This window comes from Pyrus communis, chromosome 7, assembly GCF_963583255.1.
Source record: "Pyrus communis chromosome 7, drPyrComm1.1, whole genome shotgun sequence".
Classification (NCBI taxonomy): domain Eukaryota; kingdom Viridiplantae; phylum Streptophyta; class Magnoliopsida; order Rosales; family Rosaceae; genus Pyrus; species Pyrus communis.
This window is the reverse complement of record NC_084809.1, coordinates 7,308,810-7,326,837: the sequence shown is the minus strand read 5'-3', so window position 1 is coordinate 7,326,837 and position 18,028 is coordinate 7,308,810. Positions and strand designations below refer to the sequence as shown.

The 18,028-nt window shown below is 34.0% G+C and overlaps 1 protein-coding gene and 1 long non-coding RNA gene across 2 annotated transcripts; both read right to left on the bottom strand.

Moving 5' to 3' along the window:
• Positions 1–1,110: 1,110 nt before the first annotated feature.
• On the bottom strand, positions 1,111–4,789 carry LOC137740457 (replication protein A 70 kDa DNA-binding subunit D-like). Its single transcript, XM_068480321.1, has 9 exons — positions 4,530–4,789; positions 4,324–4,423; positions 4,107–4,231; positions 3,955–4,036; positions 3,739–3,871; positions 3,424–3,581; positions 2,222–2,671; positions 1,250–1,402; positions 1,111–1,159 (listed from the first exon to the last, which is right to left on the bottom strand). The coding sequence occupies exons 1-9, from the start codon at positions 4,597–4,599 to the stop codon at positions 1,111–1,113; spliced, it is 1,320 nt and encodes a 439-aa protein (XP_068336422.1). The 5' UTR covers positions 4,600–4,789.
• Positions 4,790–5,536: 747 nt separating this feature from the next.
• On the bottom strand, positions 5,537–17,228 carry LOC137741105 (uncharacterized). The gene is made up of 9 exons (XR_011069210.1): positions 16,955–17,228; positions 16,765–16,807; positions 15,471–15,515; positions 14,336–14,381; positions 11,962–12,045; positions 10,124–10,217; positions 9,068–9,161; positions 6,139–6,215; positions 5,537–5,678 (listed from the first exon to the last, which is right to left on the bottom strand). It is a non-coding gene; the product is annotated as an uncharacterized lncRNA (long non-coding RNA).
• Positions 17,229–18,028: the final 800 nt, after the last annotated feature.

Here is an 18,028-nt window from a genome sequence, read left to right as displayed (position 1 = left end):
CACCCTCTCACCTTCTCTCCCTGTAATCCCGCACCCAAACCCCACTCTGTCCACCTGGAACCCCTCCCGTCAACCCTCTCTCTACCTGCAACCCATCAACCCCTCTGAGAACCATGCCTCTGACGACATCGACAGCAACCACCCCTAAAAGCAGAATGACTGAAGTACCTCCAGATCCTGTCCGTTGGATCTGGATTGAAGCGGGCAAAAGAGTCATTTAGACTCTTTCTGTGCAACGCAGCCCAACACATTGGACAACCCACTTCTGAAGCCCACACCTGGCCCAAAACCAGCAACCCAAAATAGGCCCAAATCAGGCCTAGGGCACCCAATCCTACGGACAATATTACCCTCCTAACTTTTAGTAATTACCCCAGTCCAACACTGATTTGGTGGCAGCAGTGTGTAGATAAAGCAAAATCAAGGGGCAAAAATTTAACTGTAGCTAAGCTACAATCAAATCCTTCCTCAATTTTAGAATAGGTAATACTAGAAAATGTGCCTGCGCGATGCCGCGGGACTTGAATACATGATGTTGAGCTGTATGATGAAGATATGTTTTATCTGAATAAATTTAACACAATGAAGAATGAAGAGAGGGATAGATGTGTGAATGGGGTTGATAAGATATGTAGTTTTGTTTTTATATACATTCAACTTAACTGATGTGAAAAGACATTGATCAATTAGCAGAACGAAAGTGAACGTTTTGGTTCCTTAATAAACAGAAGTAACATGTAGTTTACACAAATGTCGGCCCTGTAGTAAAGGTGGCAAAATAGATGTCATTTAAGTAAAGCACATGTTTGAGCAGTTGACAAAACATATAAAAACTGTTTTGTTCTTATTCTAGCATCATAGTTTTGAAGCACAAACGCGCAAAGTAAAAACTATGCAAGACGTTTGTTTCCTTAAGAAACAGGAGTAACATGTTGTCCAGACATATTTTGCCATTACATTTAAGATGGCAAAAATATGTCTTGTAGGTTGGTTATCTGTTTCAGTAGTTACCCAAAAACAAAAAGAGTGTTTCGTTGTTGTTGAAGCAGCCAAGTCCTTAAGCTAAAATGTTGAAAGGCAAAAAGATGTAGAAAGGCCTGCTGCAGTCGATCACGGAGATTGTGGTGTTAACTTTTCCTGAGAGTGGACATTTTCCGCACTATAACAAAGAATATAAATTATAGTTTAACAAATGCTACCATGATGTTTGTTATGTAGGTGTCTGCTGGAAAAACAAATTGTAATTTACCTATCTTTGGTTTTTTTGGTTTGAGATTTTGTTCTGAGTGTGGCTATCAGCACTTTGTCTGCTGGTTCAATTTTGGGGACAACCAGATTGTGGAATTCTTTAGCAATTCTAGCAGAATTGGTTGTGTCTGTTTGGTCGCCGCGAGGTTTTTTGCTGTCAATGAAGGTACAAATTTATAAGGTTAGAGAACATCTAGGGAAGGGAGAATGGGACCAGTGAAAGAAGACAACTTTGGAAACCCAGCTTTGTGTAAATTTCATTTCTCCCTTGCGGCAAGAAGTAAAGAAACATGGAAATCAGTTTGATTTCTGCTGTGTTAGAATTATTGATACAGTGAATGCAGCACGGCCTTCCAGTGTTAAAATTAGTGATACAGGTACAAAAACAACAAAAAATCATGTGCAATCAAATCAAGTGTTGAAAAAGCAAAGAAGAAGTAGATGTTCATTATGAAACCTATAGTAAGAAAAAAGAGAGCTCAAATATGTTGGCTTGGTTTGCAATAGTATAGTTGGTAAGAATGCAAGTGGAAGAATTGTTCTGAAGAGAAATATATAATCAAAAGCAACTAAAAGTAAGCTATTGGAAGAAATTTAGAAACTCACAAACACCAGCACTAAGTCAGATGCAAGCTCAACACAATTTAAATAGTAAAAATTCAAATATATATATATATATATATGCTCTTGAATTGAGAACTTCATCAAAAGAAGACTGAAATATCGTTGAACATTGTTTTGGCTAATCAAAGTTCAAACATAACAAACCAATAAAAAAAAAAGGAGTTAAATGGAATCCCATGGTCAATGGGGTATCAAATTGTAAACACTATAAGTCTAAAATTGTAGTATACCTAAGAGAAGCATGGTTTGGAAGATTGTAAACACTATAAGTCTAAAATTGTAGTATACCTAAGAGAAGTATGGTTTGGAAGATTTACACATGAGATTTTAAAGCAAGAGAAAACTTTACCTGTTAGATTTGTCCGGTTCATTAGGAAACAATGCTCTTTTTGAAGTCTTTGTGGGTGCAACTAACTGGGGTTGTTGATTTGGTCGGTGAGAAGGCATCACTGTGCTGGGGGTCGCTTGAGTCATAATATGTATTCCTACGGAGGGAGTAGGTGTTTTTGGTGTGACCAAGGCAATTGTTGGGCTTGAAAGCGGTTGATCTTGGAGTAGTCCATGAACTATGAAGTCTGTCTTTCCAAAGTCAGTGTTTTGATTTCCAAAAGAGAGCTGAAATTGTTTTGTTGTGCCGACCAAATTTTTTAGAGCTGGTGGAAGTATGAAAGGATCCTCATGTCCATCCTCTATCACCAGAGTGTGGCAAGAAACACGAAGTATTTTTTCGGCATGTCTTCCTATCATGAGGAAGTTGTGCTGATTTGTGCTATCTTCCACAATAAGATCTATTTTGAACCTAGGTAAGATGAGGATATTTGGTTGTTAGGAAAACAATACTGCTAATAGCAATCTTGTGGGTAATGTACCAAATGCAATAGAACCACTGTAATGCAGGGTATGCATGTATAAAATGGATAGAAAGACAAATTATTTAGAATTAATTTACCTCACATCAACATATTGTGCAGAATGAGAAGTGTATGTTTGAAAGTTTTGAGTTAATGAATCATGGAACAACATTATAAGCTGATTTTAGCTGCTGGCTCTATAATGTAGAAGCACAAATGGAAATGATGGTTCCCAAAGTTTGTAAGGCATAGTTTAACAATTAATATGATGTTCAAAAGTTGTGCACTGGAAGTTTAATTCCAAACTAATGAACATGTGTAAATATGAATAAGCACGACTAAAACACATAAAATAAGGATGAGTGCAACCCAATGACACAGAAAATAGATTGTTGTAGGCTACAATTCTTAATTGGAACAAATTTAAAAGGATATTTGACAATGGTCGTATTTAGAATCACAGCTGTTAAGCAGAAAGTGATAACCAAAGAAGAATTTTCGAAATGATTGTTGAATGAATTTTTTATAGCAAGGCCTGGGATGCACACCATAGGGGCATCCTTTGTATGGATGAAGGATCATTTATGTATTATGTAATCCTTGGGGAGACGACTTATTTGTCATAATCGCAAGATAATAAAAAAGGATTCAGCAACGTATTATAAGCATCATATGTAAAATAGGTGTAAAAGTATATTACCATGGTTCGGGTAATCTGTTTATGAACCCATGTTCATTGCACTCAAACGATTCAGAGTTTTTCTTGACAACTTTATGGCAAGACGGGCATGATTTGTACCACCAGCCCTTAGTCAAATCAAATTCAACAATAGTTGCTTGGCATACGAAACTTGCATTCTGTTATGGAAACATAAGGTTTTGAAATTAACTATTCAAACATGGAGTATAAACAGATAGAGAAGCAAAGCAAGAGATGGTCAAGTTAGATGCAGCACGAAAATCTATTAGTAAAAAGAGGTGGTTTCGGTGAATTGTTTGGTGATGACAAACTAACCTTGTGCAAGGCAGGATCAAGTAAAAGCAATTCGTCAATTGTTTTTGACTCAGTAGTAGCACTGACTGCACGGCCCGTATACATCTCAGCTGAGGTGGGTAGGATTTGAAGAGGTGATCTGCTATGCTTAAACCTGTTTTGTGCATGTTTAGGGCGAGAAAGATTAATCGAAGAAATATAAACGAAAAAGTTATTAAAGAAGGGTTGTCGATTTACTTGTGTTTGTATTCAGAGAGTTGTGGAATCTCTGGATTGAAAACACAAACGGTTGATCCTGTGCTTCCGAGAACAGGTTTTCCTGTAAATATGAGATAACAATTAACAAACTGAAACTTTAAGTAGTTAGATAAAGCATGGCATGGTATAACCTTGGTATTGTTTTACTTTCAGGCTTGTGAAAGCACAAAATACGGGTGGCAAAAGTGCTTGTATTCCACTGGTCTCAAAACCTGTTGCAGTCTCTCCCCATAAGGTTATTCTCACTGTTTCGTCTCTGTAGGTAATACAAAAGATGATGGTTTGGTATATGTCATAAATAGGGTGGCATATAAATAATATTTAGAGTTTAACGTAAATAGAAATTACCTAATGTTTTGCAAGTTTAGATTTCTCTTCTTTGCAACTCTTGTGTTCTGGATAGTGATTTCTTCAGTTGGCTGCACAGCCGTTAGGCAACCAAACACATCTACATATAATATTTAATGGGAGGAATGAGTGGACACTGAAGGCAACAAAAACATATAAATGATCAACTTAGATGTTTGAGCGGCACTTGAAACTAAATTTGTTACCTGTAAGCTCAACATCGTTGTCGATTCTCTGATGAAGTTGATTAAGCTCAATTAAATTGAACCAGTGCATTGGGAGTTCTTGAGTTGTTTTGTGAATAGGAACGATCGTGGTTTTCCTATTCAATTCAATGATAGCTGCATGAGGGACAACCTTGCTCGATCTCTTGTTGTGAATGACACGAAATTTGTTGATTTCATATGCATTGCCGACACTTAGATGGTCCAAAAAAAATTGGATGTCTCAACCGTTGATGGTTCCGTGAACCGCATCTCTCTTTTAGAAGGAGAATTTTAAGATTAGACATAATACTAAATGAGTGGGATAACATTTAATGCATATAGTTTAAGAATCACGTAAACATGCAATATAGTCTACTTGTGGCTACTTAGATAGCATTTAAGATCATATGCAAGATAACAGTGGAGATTATTCAAAGAATCAAATCGGTAGTAGTTGAAGCAACCTTGCAAAATGACATTTAGTTTGATTTGTAAAGGTTAAAAAACAATGAAGAAAAATTAAGGAAAAGAAGACTTGATAGTTCATACTTAGTTTTGTTTCTAGAGGCATAAAAGCTTCCTCAAACAGAACGAAATATAATATTTGTAGTGAAATCCAAAGATAGGAAAAGTGTGCATGGTGCACTGTGAAATTTTTTTTTTTTTTTTTTTTTTTTTTTGTTTTGAAGAAAATTTATTGAAAGCCATGCCATCATATGGAGAAAATAGGTTTTTCATTTGTTGTTTATTTGCATGAACTTGTTAACCCAGTATAAATTTAATGTTAAGCCCAAGATCATATCTAGTGAAACAATTAATCAGACAAATGGTAATTATGTAAGCGATGCATAATTGGGTAGCAAAGTGTATAAATCAGTTTCTTTGTGGAATTTAGTCTATGTTTGATTACAAAGTTTGTTGTACGGAGAACATGGCATGCACATTTGGATACTTAAAAATGCTAGCATTTAACGATAAGTAAGAAGGTGTAAAAATCTTACATCCTTGTCAACGAAGACGCAATCAAGACTTATAGGTTGAGGATTATCTCCAATGCTTTTCGTGACCCATATTCTGCATACCCTGATGTGGAGTTTGTTTGCTGGCTGGTATGGCGTCAGAAAACGAATTGCTTGCTCCTCCATTAATCTAGATATATAAACAATTTAGGACCAAATTAAATTCAAAATTGAATAACGTGATTTAACAACTAAGTAGTGAAGTCATGTTTACAAAAATAAACAAATGCACAAAATAATAATACAAAGTTATACCTTCTTGTAAATGTTTTAAAACATCTTTATAAACTATGTTTTTTGTATAACCGTAGGGCATGTCGCTATTGTGAGCAATAACGATTTTGAGACCCTTTTTTGAGGTGACTCTGGATAGCGCAACATATAGTTGTCAGTGCAGAGTGGAAAATTAATGATTAAAGTGAACGATGATTGCAAAAAAAATGGTGATAAAGGAAAGCAGCATAAATATCGAATAACGACGTTACTATGATCCAAAAAAGCATGCATTGACGATTGAACATGTAAACCGAGAAAAGAGTAAAAATAAAAAATAAAAAGTTAAAGGTTGTTTAAAGGGACAAAAATCTAACCGTTGTAGAGACGAAAGTGTAGTTGTGAATGAATGCCACCAAAGAACAGTGCAGGACTCCAACGATAAAAACAAAACCTAGAGAAATAGGAAGACAAAATATAAACACGTATATAATTAGAGAGAAGCCAAAGACAGAACAAACATCGAACTATAAAAACTAATGTACGGCTCAATGACATTAATATAAGACATGCATTTATAAATTTGACAGAAACAAACAAATTATTTAGGTCTGACTCACTTTAGACCGATAGATAGTGCAAGATGAAAAGTGTATATTTAAGAGTCTAAGCCCTTAATTTCCAACAATAAATATATTTTAACAGTCGAAGACGGAGTTGCACCTCACGTAGTTAATGAACAACATATAGAAACATTTGTGATGGATGCTAAAGGATATGCATCATTTGAGAGTTCGAAGATTAAAGCTTGCATTCAGTATATGTTAGATCCTGTAAACGTTGGAAAACTTTTTCATTAAATATGTTTAGGGAAACATAGAAATCTATGATGCGATTCCATTGTTCCGTTTCACAAAGTTTGTAGGTTGGACTCTTATTAAACGGTGAGCTTGATACAAATTATTAATGATAGAAATACTCCAGGATGTTTGGAGTTTAAGCACCACCACTTAAACATGTCAACAATACTCCAGGATGTTTTGAGTTTAAGCACCATCACTTAAACATGTCAACACGTTGATAAGTTGACTGGAACAATTTTATTTATAAGAAATAAAAATTGAAAAGAATCATGAAAAATCTGTGATGGTGGAAAAAATGGATTGAAGTCACTCCAAGGTAAGTAAACATAAGAAACATTTTATCATGGTCATAATTCAACTTGAAATTCTTGTCTAACGTGATGAACAACTTTGTATCCATAGCTGAAGACCCTAAAAATGTAAACCCCTAATCCATACTTTTAAATTGACACCCTCTAATAAAATCGTATCCAACTTTATGAATCACTCTGAAGTAGTTAAAAACCATTAAGTTGAGAAGTCATTAAAGATCCAAACACTAAAATCGTTGTAGAGGAACAGTGAGGCGACCAATGTCGGCTGTTTTCACAGTTATCAACACAACTACGAAACCATGAGCATTAATCTTGCCACCTAGGCAAACCTCACCATCTCTAAACCCACCCTTTGCACACCGCAGGGACCTTTTCTATTTACAATTGTTGCATTGTTTGCATAATACGATGCCTTCCATATTCAAATAGTTACATACCAACCGAGAATAATAATATAAATTCGTCGCTCACCCCTTTTTCCCCATTTGAAAAACCACCCGAAAAACCACATTAATTACCATAGTTTTTAAGAATTCAGATATGGCTGCAAAGAATGAACTAACACAGCATAAAACATATGTTTTGGAGTAACCAATTAAAAATTGTTGAGGGACCAACTAAAATTTTCAAAGTTAAAAATGAGAACAGAATCTTCATAAAAACAACTAAAGTTGCAATTTAAAAACAAACGAATAATATCAAAACATTAATAGAAGAACTGTTTTATTAGTGTATAACCAACAAAGAAGCATGAGTCAAACGATCCTATCAAGAAAAAGAGAAATGGAAAAAATATATAAGCAGAGAAACATATTCCTAGCACGCTAACACTTCATCCTTGAACGGTAAAAGGGTTAATTGTTTACATTATTGATGTTATGACAAAACAAAAGAGGTTTACATGGCGTTTATCTTATCTAACACCCGTTAAGTCTCTATACATTAAAAACCCAGAAGGATGTTACGGTGGAGGCAAGAAAGAGCAACAAAATTCCAATTTTGTAGCAACAACCAAACTTGTAGATCCCACCGAAAACCCGCCAAAAAAAATGTTCTTCTTCATTCAACGGAAGTTGTTCTTTCGGTGAATTACTACGATTTGCAGGTGAATGGATAGTGTGGACGACCAATTTGTTTCGGTTTGCACCCTTACCATAAACACGCAAACCCATCCTTGTTTTTTCTATTTTGACTTCTTTCTTTGTATTGGGTCCTGGAGGAGTTTCTCTATATATCTGTATCGTTCTTCGAATCCTGTTATTGTTTCGAGCCTCAATCAGTTCCTTTAAATTTTTAACCAAAACTCCTCCTAGAATTTGCTGTTCGCTTCGATCAATCTCTTTGACCATTTTATCTACCCTGAATCACAAATTAAATATAACGTCAATACTTATGTTTGTTAGAAAAATCTGTTTAGCTTGTAGGTCTTAGAATAACATTAGTAAAAAAATTTAAAAATTTAAATATAGAAGTCGTGATTTTTTTTTTGGAAATATGTCTGGTTTGTTGAGAGATTGGAATTGTTAACATCACTTATTAAAGCACTTCGGGGAGGATGAGACAGTAGACTACCAGATAAACCTAACGAAAAGACCAACCAACCAAAGTAACTAACCTTCGAAGAACGGATTGGTAAAGTGAGAACGTAACAAAGAAAGGAAGCAACCAAAAGAAAACATATAAAATGCTTAACAACATTTGATAAACAATTAAAAACATTGGGTTAGATAAGAATCATAGAGACACCAAGAGACTTTTACACAATAACAGAATTGCATAGACAAAATTTAAACCAAAAAAAAGAAAGAACTATCGGACCTTTGGAGAAACAGAGGTTACAAAGAACATTTGATAAACAATTAAAAACACTAGGTTAGATAAGAATTACAGAGACTCAGAGACTTTCACACAATAACATAATTGCATAGACAAAATTTAAACGAAAAAAAACGAACTATCGGACCTTTGGAGTATCAGAGGTTACAAAGATAACGAAGAATGAGAAACAAAGCTTAGAACAAACGTTTAATATGAGGTGAAAAAACCTAACAGTTATGTTAAAAATTATAAAATCGCACTATCTGAAATGGAAAGCATGGGGAAACAATGTATTGAAGTTCAGAGCATACCAAAGGGTTGATTGAAACGTAATGGTTCGGAACCCCTTGATTAAAGGCAGTAGCAAGAGCAGATTATGATTGAACAATGTGAGCACAATCTAAACTGCGAAAAAGCAGTGAGACTGAGATTAATAATTTGAAGTGCAAACAAATAGTTACAATAAAAGTAACTTAAATCGTGATTGTATAACTACTAAGAATTTTCTCTATGATCTTTCATATTTCCCCTTAGTTGTTTGTAGTAATGCTTTATCTTATCTAACAACTGTTCCATCTTTATACAGTGAAAGCCCAAAAAGCCGTTACAGTGGAGGAAAGCAAGAGCAAAAAAATTCAAATCTTCTTGCACTAACCAAACGTGTAGATACCACCAAAAAACCTTTTAAACAAAATCTAAACTGTTTCATCCAACTGAACTTGTTCTTTTGGTGAATTACTACGATTTCAAGTGTATTTTAGAAAGAAAAATGTGTTTAGCTTGTAGATCTTCAAATAACATTGTCAAAATTTTTTAAAACTCAAATATAGAAGCGGTGAGTTTTTTGGAAATAACTTAGATTTGTTCGGAGAGCGTAGTTATTAACAGCACTTATTAATGTACTTTGGGACGGATGAGAGGGTTGACTCTTAGGAAAACCTAACGAAAACACCAACCACACCAAGCACACCAACCAAGCAAAGTAACTAAGGTTTGAAGAGTGGTTTGGAAGATTCAAAACGCGACAAAGAAAGAAAGCAATTGACAAAAAAAAACATATAAAATGGCTAACAACATTCGACTAAGAATTAGGAACACTCGGTTAAAGCAAAATTATAGATGACACCAATGCACCTTTGAACAATAATAGAATGGTTGAGACTAAGTTAAAACCAATAGAAACAAAGAAACCAATGAACTTGTGAAGTATCAAAAGATCACAGAGATAACGAAGAATGAAAACAAAGGAGGTAGCAAACGAATGACATAAGCTGATAAAACCAAACAATCGACTGAAACATGATAAATCTGCATTAACTCAACCAGAAAGCACGGGGAAACAATGTATCTTAGTTTAGGTGACATACCAAAGCCTTGATTCAGATGCAATAGGTGCGGATCCTTAGATGAAAGGCAGCAAGAAGAGCAGATCACAACGTTGCAATAACACCTTGATCTAAACTACAACAAATCAATGAGATTGAGAGTTAGAATTCGAAGCGCAAACAAATGGATACAGGAAAAGTAACTCAATTTGCGACAGTGCAATGGACTCTAACTGGGATAGTTCAATGGACTTAATGTACGACAAATTCACATTTAACGAAAGAAAAGTTGCTAACAATGGGAATGCATCTTCTGTCACCATATTAATTTAAAGGCCTAAAGTAAGGATGAGGTATCGTAATCGGTTTTGAATTAGTACAGGGGTTAGAGTGTGAGAACGTTGGTTTTAGAAGGAATAGGCTAAATAGAGCAAATAATGGTTCATGACCTAGCATGCATACTACATTACACTTCATGTACAGCCTAAAATAATAGAAAATATAAAAAATTGTCGAAAACAAACACTAATTTTTTAGAGCCTGAACTGATACAAATAGAAACACCTCAATTGGCTTGCCTTCATTATTGACTTTATATCTTAAGAATAATGACTAAATAGTTTTAAATATTAAACATTCCACAATCAAAAAGATTAAACACTTGAATCAGTACTAATAGTCATTTCAGCCAAATTCATGATTGCAAGATCCTTAATATAGTATGTCTTGACAACAGATTCAATGATCATATTATATGCATGGACGTAAAAAAAAAGATGCATATATAGTTATATACACATCTATGCATGCATACCTATATAGGCATGTACATACACACACAGATGCATACATACACATGTACATACAGATGTATATATGCATACATATACATATAGCTATGCAGATGCCTATACATATATTTAGACATATACTTAGGTATATATTGATAAATATACTATTTTGGCTAAACCGAAGTTGAGCAGACATAATACAAATAAGGAAATTATGGATTTTAGAACAACAAATAAATTTTGGCCAGCATCTGTCCAGAATAAATTAAAATACAGAACATGCATGAGGAATTATGTTTTACATTATCTCACTTGATATGATATTCAAAGGAAAGATAATTTTGATAGGAGTGCGAAAAATTTTAGAAAAGATAAAAAAAGATGGGATCTTAAATAACATTGATTAGTCTAAATTAATACCTTCCACTATATGAGAAAAATTAGATTGTTTCTCCATTTCTTAAAGACAGAAACCTCACTCTAACATTGTACGAAACAGTGCACTCAACAGCCTAATCTCCCCAACACCCAACTAAACAGCTTATAAACATCCATTACAATTTTAAAGAAAACAAAGGGTAAATCTCAGAAGGGTTTAACTGACGACCAGTCATTTATGCTTGATAATGTTCTGAATTATCAGCTGGATAAAGCAGTTAAAATGTGTTTTGGAATTAGTCGTCTGACATCATGTTTATCGACGTTGTTGGGATCAAAATTTTGGATGTTGTGGTCAAAATTTTGTACCCGTCTAAGGATATTTGAGGCTAAAAAGTTAACTGTACTCATTTTAGCTTCTAAGTTATTTTATTTTTCGGTCTTCAAATTTAGACTAAATATTTAACATTCCATAGTGTAGTTTCAACTTCAACTTCACCGTGAGAGCTTGTATACTGGATTTACTTCTTTAGCCTTTTGTATGCAATTTATATTACACGACTCAAAATACAACTGAAATAGAACACAAATGGCCCATAGAAAAAAAAAATGCGAAATATTTAGTAATCCCTATTCACATTTGTAGTGAAAGAACTCAAATTTCAGAGATACAAAACAGAGAAGCTTGTATAAATCATTTATAAAGGTTACCTCCTTTTGGTTGAAATACTGAAGGGTGATGCCAATTCTTCTTCTGCTTGCACCTCCTTATGGAACTTTACCTTGTACGTGAACCTGAAATTAGCACCCAGTCAGTACCTTTGGCAAGCTCATGTGGGTATTACAACATGTATAGGAAGATTATTGCAACTCTAATAAAAGAAGAAGCATTCATTTGAGGATGTCGATGTGTCATACAGTGTAGGCAGCCATTTCAAGATGTAATTAAAAATAGAAAGTGTTGAGGACTCGTTCAAGTAGCTAATTTTGTAACCACAACTGTTCAAAGGAAAAAAATAAGCAGAAGGTCTGTTTCCATATGAAACTGAAGAAACAGAGACATGAGAAAACTCGAACCAGCACATAACTGAGCTAAATTCAACTACATGGTTCAGTTTCATCAACTGAATTTCATAAAACCATCTACCAAACCAACATCCGTTTTCACTTCATTCAATGGTTAAAGAAAATTTTGGCCAACTCATGTTGAAAAGGAAAAGAATGAATGGCTGATTAGAAAAATGGATAATTCATAACTAATTAAATCTAAATGCATCTAATTCAGCATCAATTCAACAATAACTTCTTCTGGTTTCAAGAACTCATCTCTTACATAAGAGGAACGCATCTGTAATTACCCAAATGAGGAAAAATTAATACAACCAAATCAATGTTTATTTTCTTCCTGTTCCATCGTTTTCTCGGCAACCAAACAGTTTGTGGAAGGAAAAGGATTGAACCCAATAAGCAAAATCAAAACTTTTTTCTGCCAATTCATTCTCTTCACCCAGGAGAAGAAGATTAAACTGATAGGAGATAAACAGACAGCATTTTGTGGATTCTTTAAACAATACCAATTACAATGTTATCTACTCACACCACACCACACTGAAGAGGTTCAATTGATTCCAAAGAGAAATTAGAAACCAACAAACTGGGAAAATGGAGGAAACAAACATCTGCTAAAATTTGAATTTATCATGTCCCCAAAAGCCAAGTCCTCCCACTCAACAGGCAATCTCCATCATCAAAACTGTTTTCTAAATTCGTGAAAACATGAAAATACAAAGTTCCTAAAAACCTACTTAGCAGTTAACAAAACACACAAAAAGCGCTGTTTGAGCAGGTAAGTCGTCAAGCACAGATTATTTCACTACCTTTTAACAATACACCAGTAAGCTTATCACACTAAAAACTGATATTAGCAAATACAATGATGAATGATGTGAAACTGAAGATGTAATGAAAGCTTATATTAAGTAAGAATGAAAAGCCGTATTTCTATAACTTGAAAACAAAATTTAAGTGAATGGCACTGTAACTAAGGTTATTGAACATTATTAACTATCCGCAACCCTCAACCTTGTAACCTGAATCAAATCGGTTTCACACATACCAATAGAAAATCAAATTGATTATGACATACTTCCAAAAGTATATAAACAATATAATATAGGTTAGAATCATTGGGTATTAATCTACAGTGAAGGAAGCTGTTAAACATATATGCTTAGGTAACTGATTTTCAGGCACCCTTATTTTTTCTTGCCACTGGACTGAACAAAAAAAATGAGAATGAAGGGCTAAATCACTTGCAGTTAGTCTTCTTATTAGGCTGTGACCAATCTACAGTACATGTAACATCATATTTGAAATCGAATTAACAGATTTGAATCCTATTTGGATCACCAAATCTTATTTATTGATTCAAAATCGATTAACATCATATTTGGATAGATCAAAGTTAATTTAAAACCTAGAAAATATTAAAATATAATGAATGAGTAACCTCATTGTTATTACATTTTTCGATTTTAATTAAACTACCACTACAGAAAACCATAAGTAATATAAAGATCAAAGGATATGTTATATTAAGTCATACTATATCAAGTTGGACCGAATTAGCCTTGATTTATATAGATCCATTTATAATGGGATTATCAAATTGAGATCCTAGCAATTGCATATTCTTTATTCATGGTACTATAAAAATGGGTATATACTAAGTTGGAATCACTACAGCAACAAACAAAAAAAAAAAAAAAAAAAAAAACAGAGAATGCAGCATTTTCTCATATTTTCGAATCAATTCTAAACCCTAAAATCGTTACGGCTAGACCTTTTATTCACACCTCAGTTGTTGCTGTATCCCTACATCTATGAATCCAATTTCATTTAGGAAACAATGCAGAGGATAAAATCGAAAAAGAAGTATGTACCCATGATTAGTTGTCTCGTTTATTCTTTACAAACTAATCACATATTTAAAATCTAAGTAGAAAAGCTTTGCAAAGGTAATAAAAAAAATGGTGTATAACTAATTAGGCTTTTGAACATGTAATCAGTGTGCAGAATTGTATACCTAAAGATGGCAATGCAGTGTATTCTTCCTCCCAGAATCAGGGTTCCTGAAATTTCCAAAGAAAGTAAATCCGTTAGGAAATCCGAGAAATTGGAGGACCAAATATCATTAAATTTGAGTTAAATGAGGTAACATACAACAATTAAATGAGATAGTAAACAGATTTCAAATCTATGAAATGTAATGGTTGAAATCCAACCAAATCTAATCGTTCAACCTAATGCTTTTAATCCGAAATCTAATGGTTGAAATCCAACCAAACCTAATCCTTAAACCTATTCAAATTAAAACCATATGGCAATTGGCAAATTGGCAGATCAGAGTTGAGTGGAAAATGGTTGACTTGACTAATGAGTGAGTGATGAGTTTAAAACTCATCACATTTTCTCACATGCATTCTCCTTGGTCTTGGGATGGCGCAAAAACAAAACCACCACCCCACCACCTCCACCTCCACCTCCACACCCACCTCTACACTCACACAGAGTCGCTAATACAACCCAACCGAACCCAACCTATGTGGCAGACACACATTTCAGACTCCCAATTTATTCACTCATAACTTCATAATTCAAATTAACAATGTGAAACCAAAGATGGTTACATCCTTGGCCTTCACAAATTTTGGTTAGAACTATAATGTTGTTTCAATTTTTAAAATTTGATAACAGCAAGCAACAGAGCAGATAGTATTAAGATCGAAAATGCATTCCAGAAACCGTGGGAAAACTGTAAAAGCTAAAAAAACTGTGATGGTGGAACAGATTAAATTTGTAACAAACAAAGGGTATATCTCAGAAGGGTTTAACTAACGACCAGTCATTTAGACTTGATAATGTTCTGAATTAGCAGCCGGATAAAGCTGTTAAGATGTATTTTGGAATCAGTCCTCTCACAGCATGTCCATCCACGCTGATCATTTTTAACTGCCTTTTATTTAGAATTATGTGTCAGTGTAGTTTTGATGGCACGAATTTTTTTTACATTACACCAACTTAGGATGTAACAATCACACATTCTACTGCTATCGTGCTCATACATAGTCAAAGGATGGCATAATTAGATAGCTACATGTAATCCCGATGTGCACAAAAAAATGTAAGAACAGTAATTAAACCAGTGTTAAATAATATACCTCAGAAGTCAAAGGGGCAAGTTTTCCGGCTAACGATCCAACTTTCTGAAAATCGCAAACAAAGCAAATCAATTAGCACTAACTCACAGAACAACAATGAAAATAATAGCTCAGAGACAGTGGCAAAATTTTATTACCACTAATCACACATCGGTGAAACAGAGATCCTAGCAAAGCTACACCAAATTAGTAATACACTATAGCCATTAGTTCCAGGTTCCGTAAGTATTATCAGTACAATGGTGTACATTTATGTAATGAGTGTGTTTATTATGTGGCATTCATGCTTAACTGACAGATGATACAGCATTGATAGTAAATGATATGTTTTGAAATAGAACATTAGAACATTTCTAATCACGACATATGTGATGTAGGTTCACTGCATCAATATGCCTTATAAATTGTAATTTTATGCTATTCTCTATGTGCAGGCTCAAAATATCAGAATGAGGACGCTAAGAGGAGAATGATAAGGCTGGAGCAGTGTGATTCTAAGCATTACATTAAGAAGCCCAAGGTATTTCGATTGCCATATGGACCCTTCTTTTCTCTTTTCATGCTAGCTGGGGTTGGTAGGTTTTCACCCCATAGCTGCATTTGGAAGTGATGTAATTATGGAGCAAGAGTTATGTGTATAACTTAATCACTGTCATAAGGAATATTAAGGATCCATCTAGGTTTTGCTATGATGTGCAGGTTTCGTGTTGCATGTCTCCATCTTTAGATGTTAATTATTTGTTTATACATGGTGTTAGGTGGTTTAAGACCACACACGCTTATAATCTCTTTTGATACCATGTTAGAATGATAACGTCCAGCTAAAAAACAGTAACAATCATAGGTTGACAGTTGATTGTTTGAACTTATGTGCAAGCTTTTTTACTTTACAGATTTGTAGTTCGTGCTCTTAACAGTTGCCAATGTATTTGGCAGTTTTTAAACATGGACTAAATCTCCGTGTTTGAAATCTCACAATTTAGCTGATTGGAGCCTAAGCTTTACAACTATGTTATATTTTCTTTGTTTGTGTAGTCTCATGCCTAAAAAACCCAACAAATGCAGTAGGGCTGCTAATACAACAAATTTTGATAACCACAATCAAGGCAACAACAAAAAAACAAAAAGCAAAAATTCAATGCTTTAAGTAGAAAAAGTTAAGTTTGGTTGTCAAACCCATTCATAAAGATGTAGTCAAGTATGCATAATCAATCATTGTTGTATCAACAAAAAATTAGAAGGAAAAAAAATTCTAATGACTGAAATAGATGATTGTGAAAGGCTTAGCATATACCTGCTGCTAGGAAATCGAGATTCGAGCAGATGAGACTCTGTTTCTGAAAAAAGTGCACATACTTGAGCTGCAAGGATACATCATATAGCCAAAAAATAGAAGGAAAAAGAGTTTGTATTGAAACATAGTAAAGAGATTTGTATTAGAAATTATTTTGTATAAAGAAAATTTAAAATGGACAGACAGATACCTCACTAATGGTCTGTTTTGTGGCTCCTGTGTGAATGGATGGTTTGATCTGTATGGTTGTGTTGGATCTACATGCATATCAAGAATCAAATAAAAAATGCATTTCAGAAATATATAAGAAACCAAGAAATGAAATAACAACCTAGCAACATATGGATATTCGAATGATGTGAAATGGAAAAGGAACCTGAAGTTGATTTGTTGAGAAGCAAGCAGTAGGAAAGTATGAAGAAACACAAAAATGAAAACAGTGCAACCCCTTTGGTTATAAAGACAGAAATATCACCGTAACAGTGAACTAAACAGTGAGCTAAACAGCCTACAGACCCTAATTTAAAAACAATAAACTTAAAAAGGAGTCTTAATTTTGTTTACTCATAAGCTTTTTTTTGGTTTATTGGTTCATACTTTTTTAGATCCTCATTGCTTTTTTCTTGTATATGTTCATGGCTTCGAAATTTTAATTGATACCTCTGTACATATGTTTAACAGAATCAATAACCACATAATTATTTATGGTGATATTTTTCTTTCTGCACGAACAATTGCGGTTTTCTGCTTTTATCTCTGCTGTTTGACTTACTAAGCAGGTGTTGCTATTGTTTGTTTGCAGACTCCAGAGAAAGTTTGCAATAAGAATTTAAGGACTTGAGACATACAATGAGAATGTCAGTGACTTGCTGAATGCATAATCTGTTGGTAATTTAAAGCTTCTGGATGATCCAGAGGTATTGCCTTTCTAAAATTACTATATTAAATGGAGCACCACAAATAAATGTACATTATGGTTATTAGGATATTGGATTAGGTTGTAGGATAAGTTTGGACATCCAGCTAAGCTATTGGTGAACTAAACAACCTACAAATGACTAAGAGGAAACCCTAATAGTTAGCTAACCAATATAAAATATCTATGAGAGCATTAATGATAGAAAAAATATCTATGACAATTTTAATAAATGCAATGGCAAAGTAAACAGTGAACAACAATTTAAAACAATAAACTGAAATAGAATTAACCCTAAGGTGACCTAAACAATCTACAAAGATCTATGATAAGTTTGATGAAGGAATA

What these genes read in the sequence shown, in the direction of transcription:
- LOC137740457 (XM_068480321.1), bottom strand. Translation starts at nt 4,599, where the DNA reads ATGCACTGGTTCAATTTAATTGAGCTTAATCAACTTCATCAGAGAATC. An exon ending in GAAAGTAAAACAATACCAAG is followed by an intron (nt 4,037 to 4,106) that starts GTTATACCATGC and finishes TCATATTTACAG; the next exon opens with GAAAACCTGTTCTCGGAAGC. An exon ending in AACAGATTACCCGAACCATG is followed by an intron (nt 2,672 to 3,423) that starts GTAATATACTTT and finishes CATCTTACCTAG; the next exon opens with GTTCAAAATAGATCTTATTG.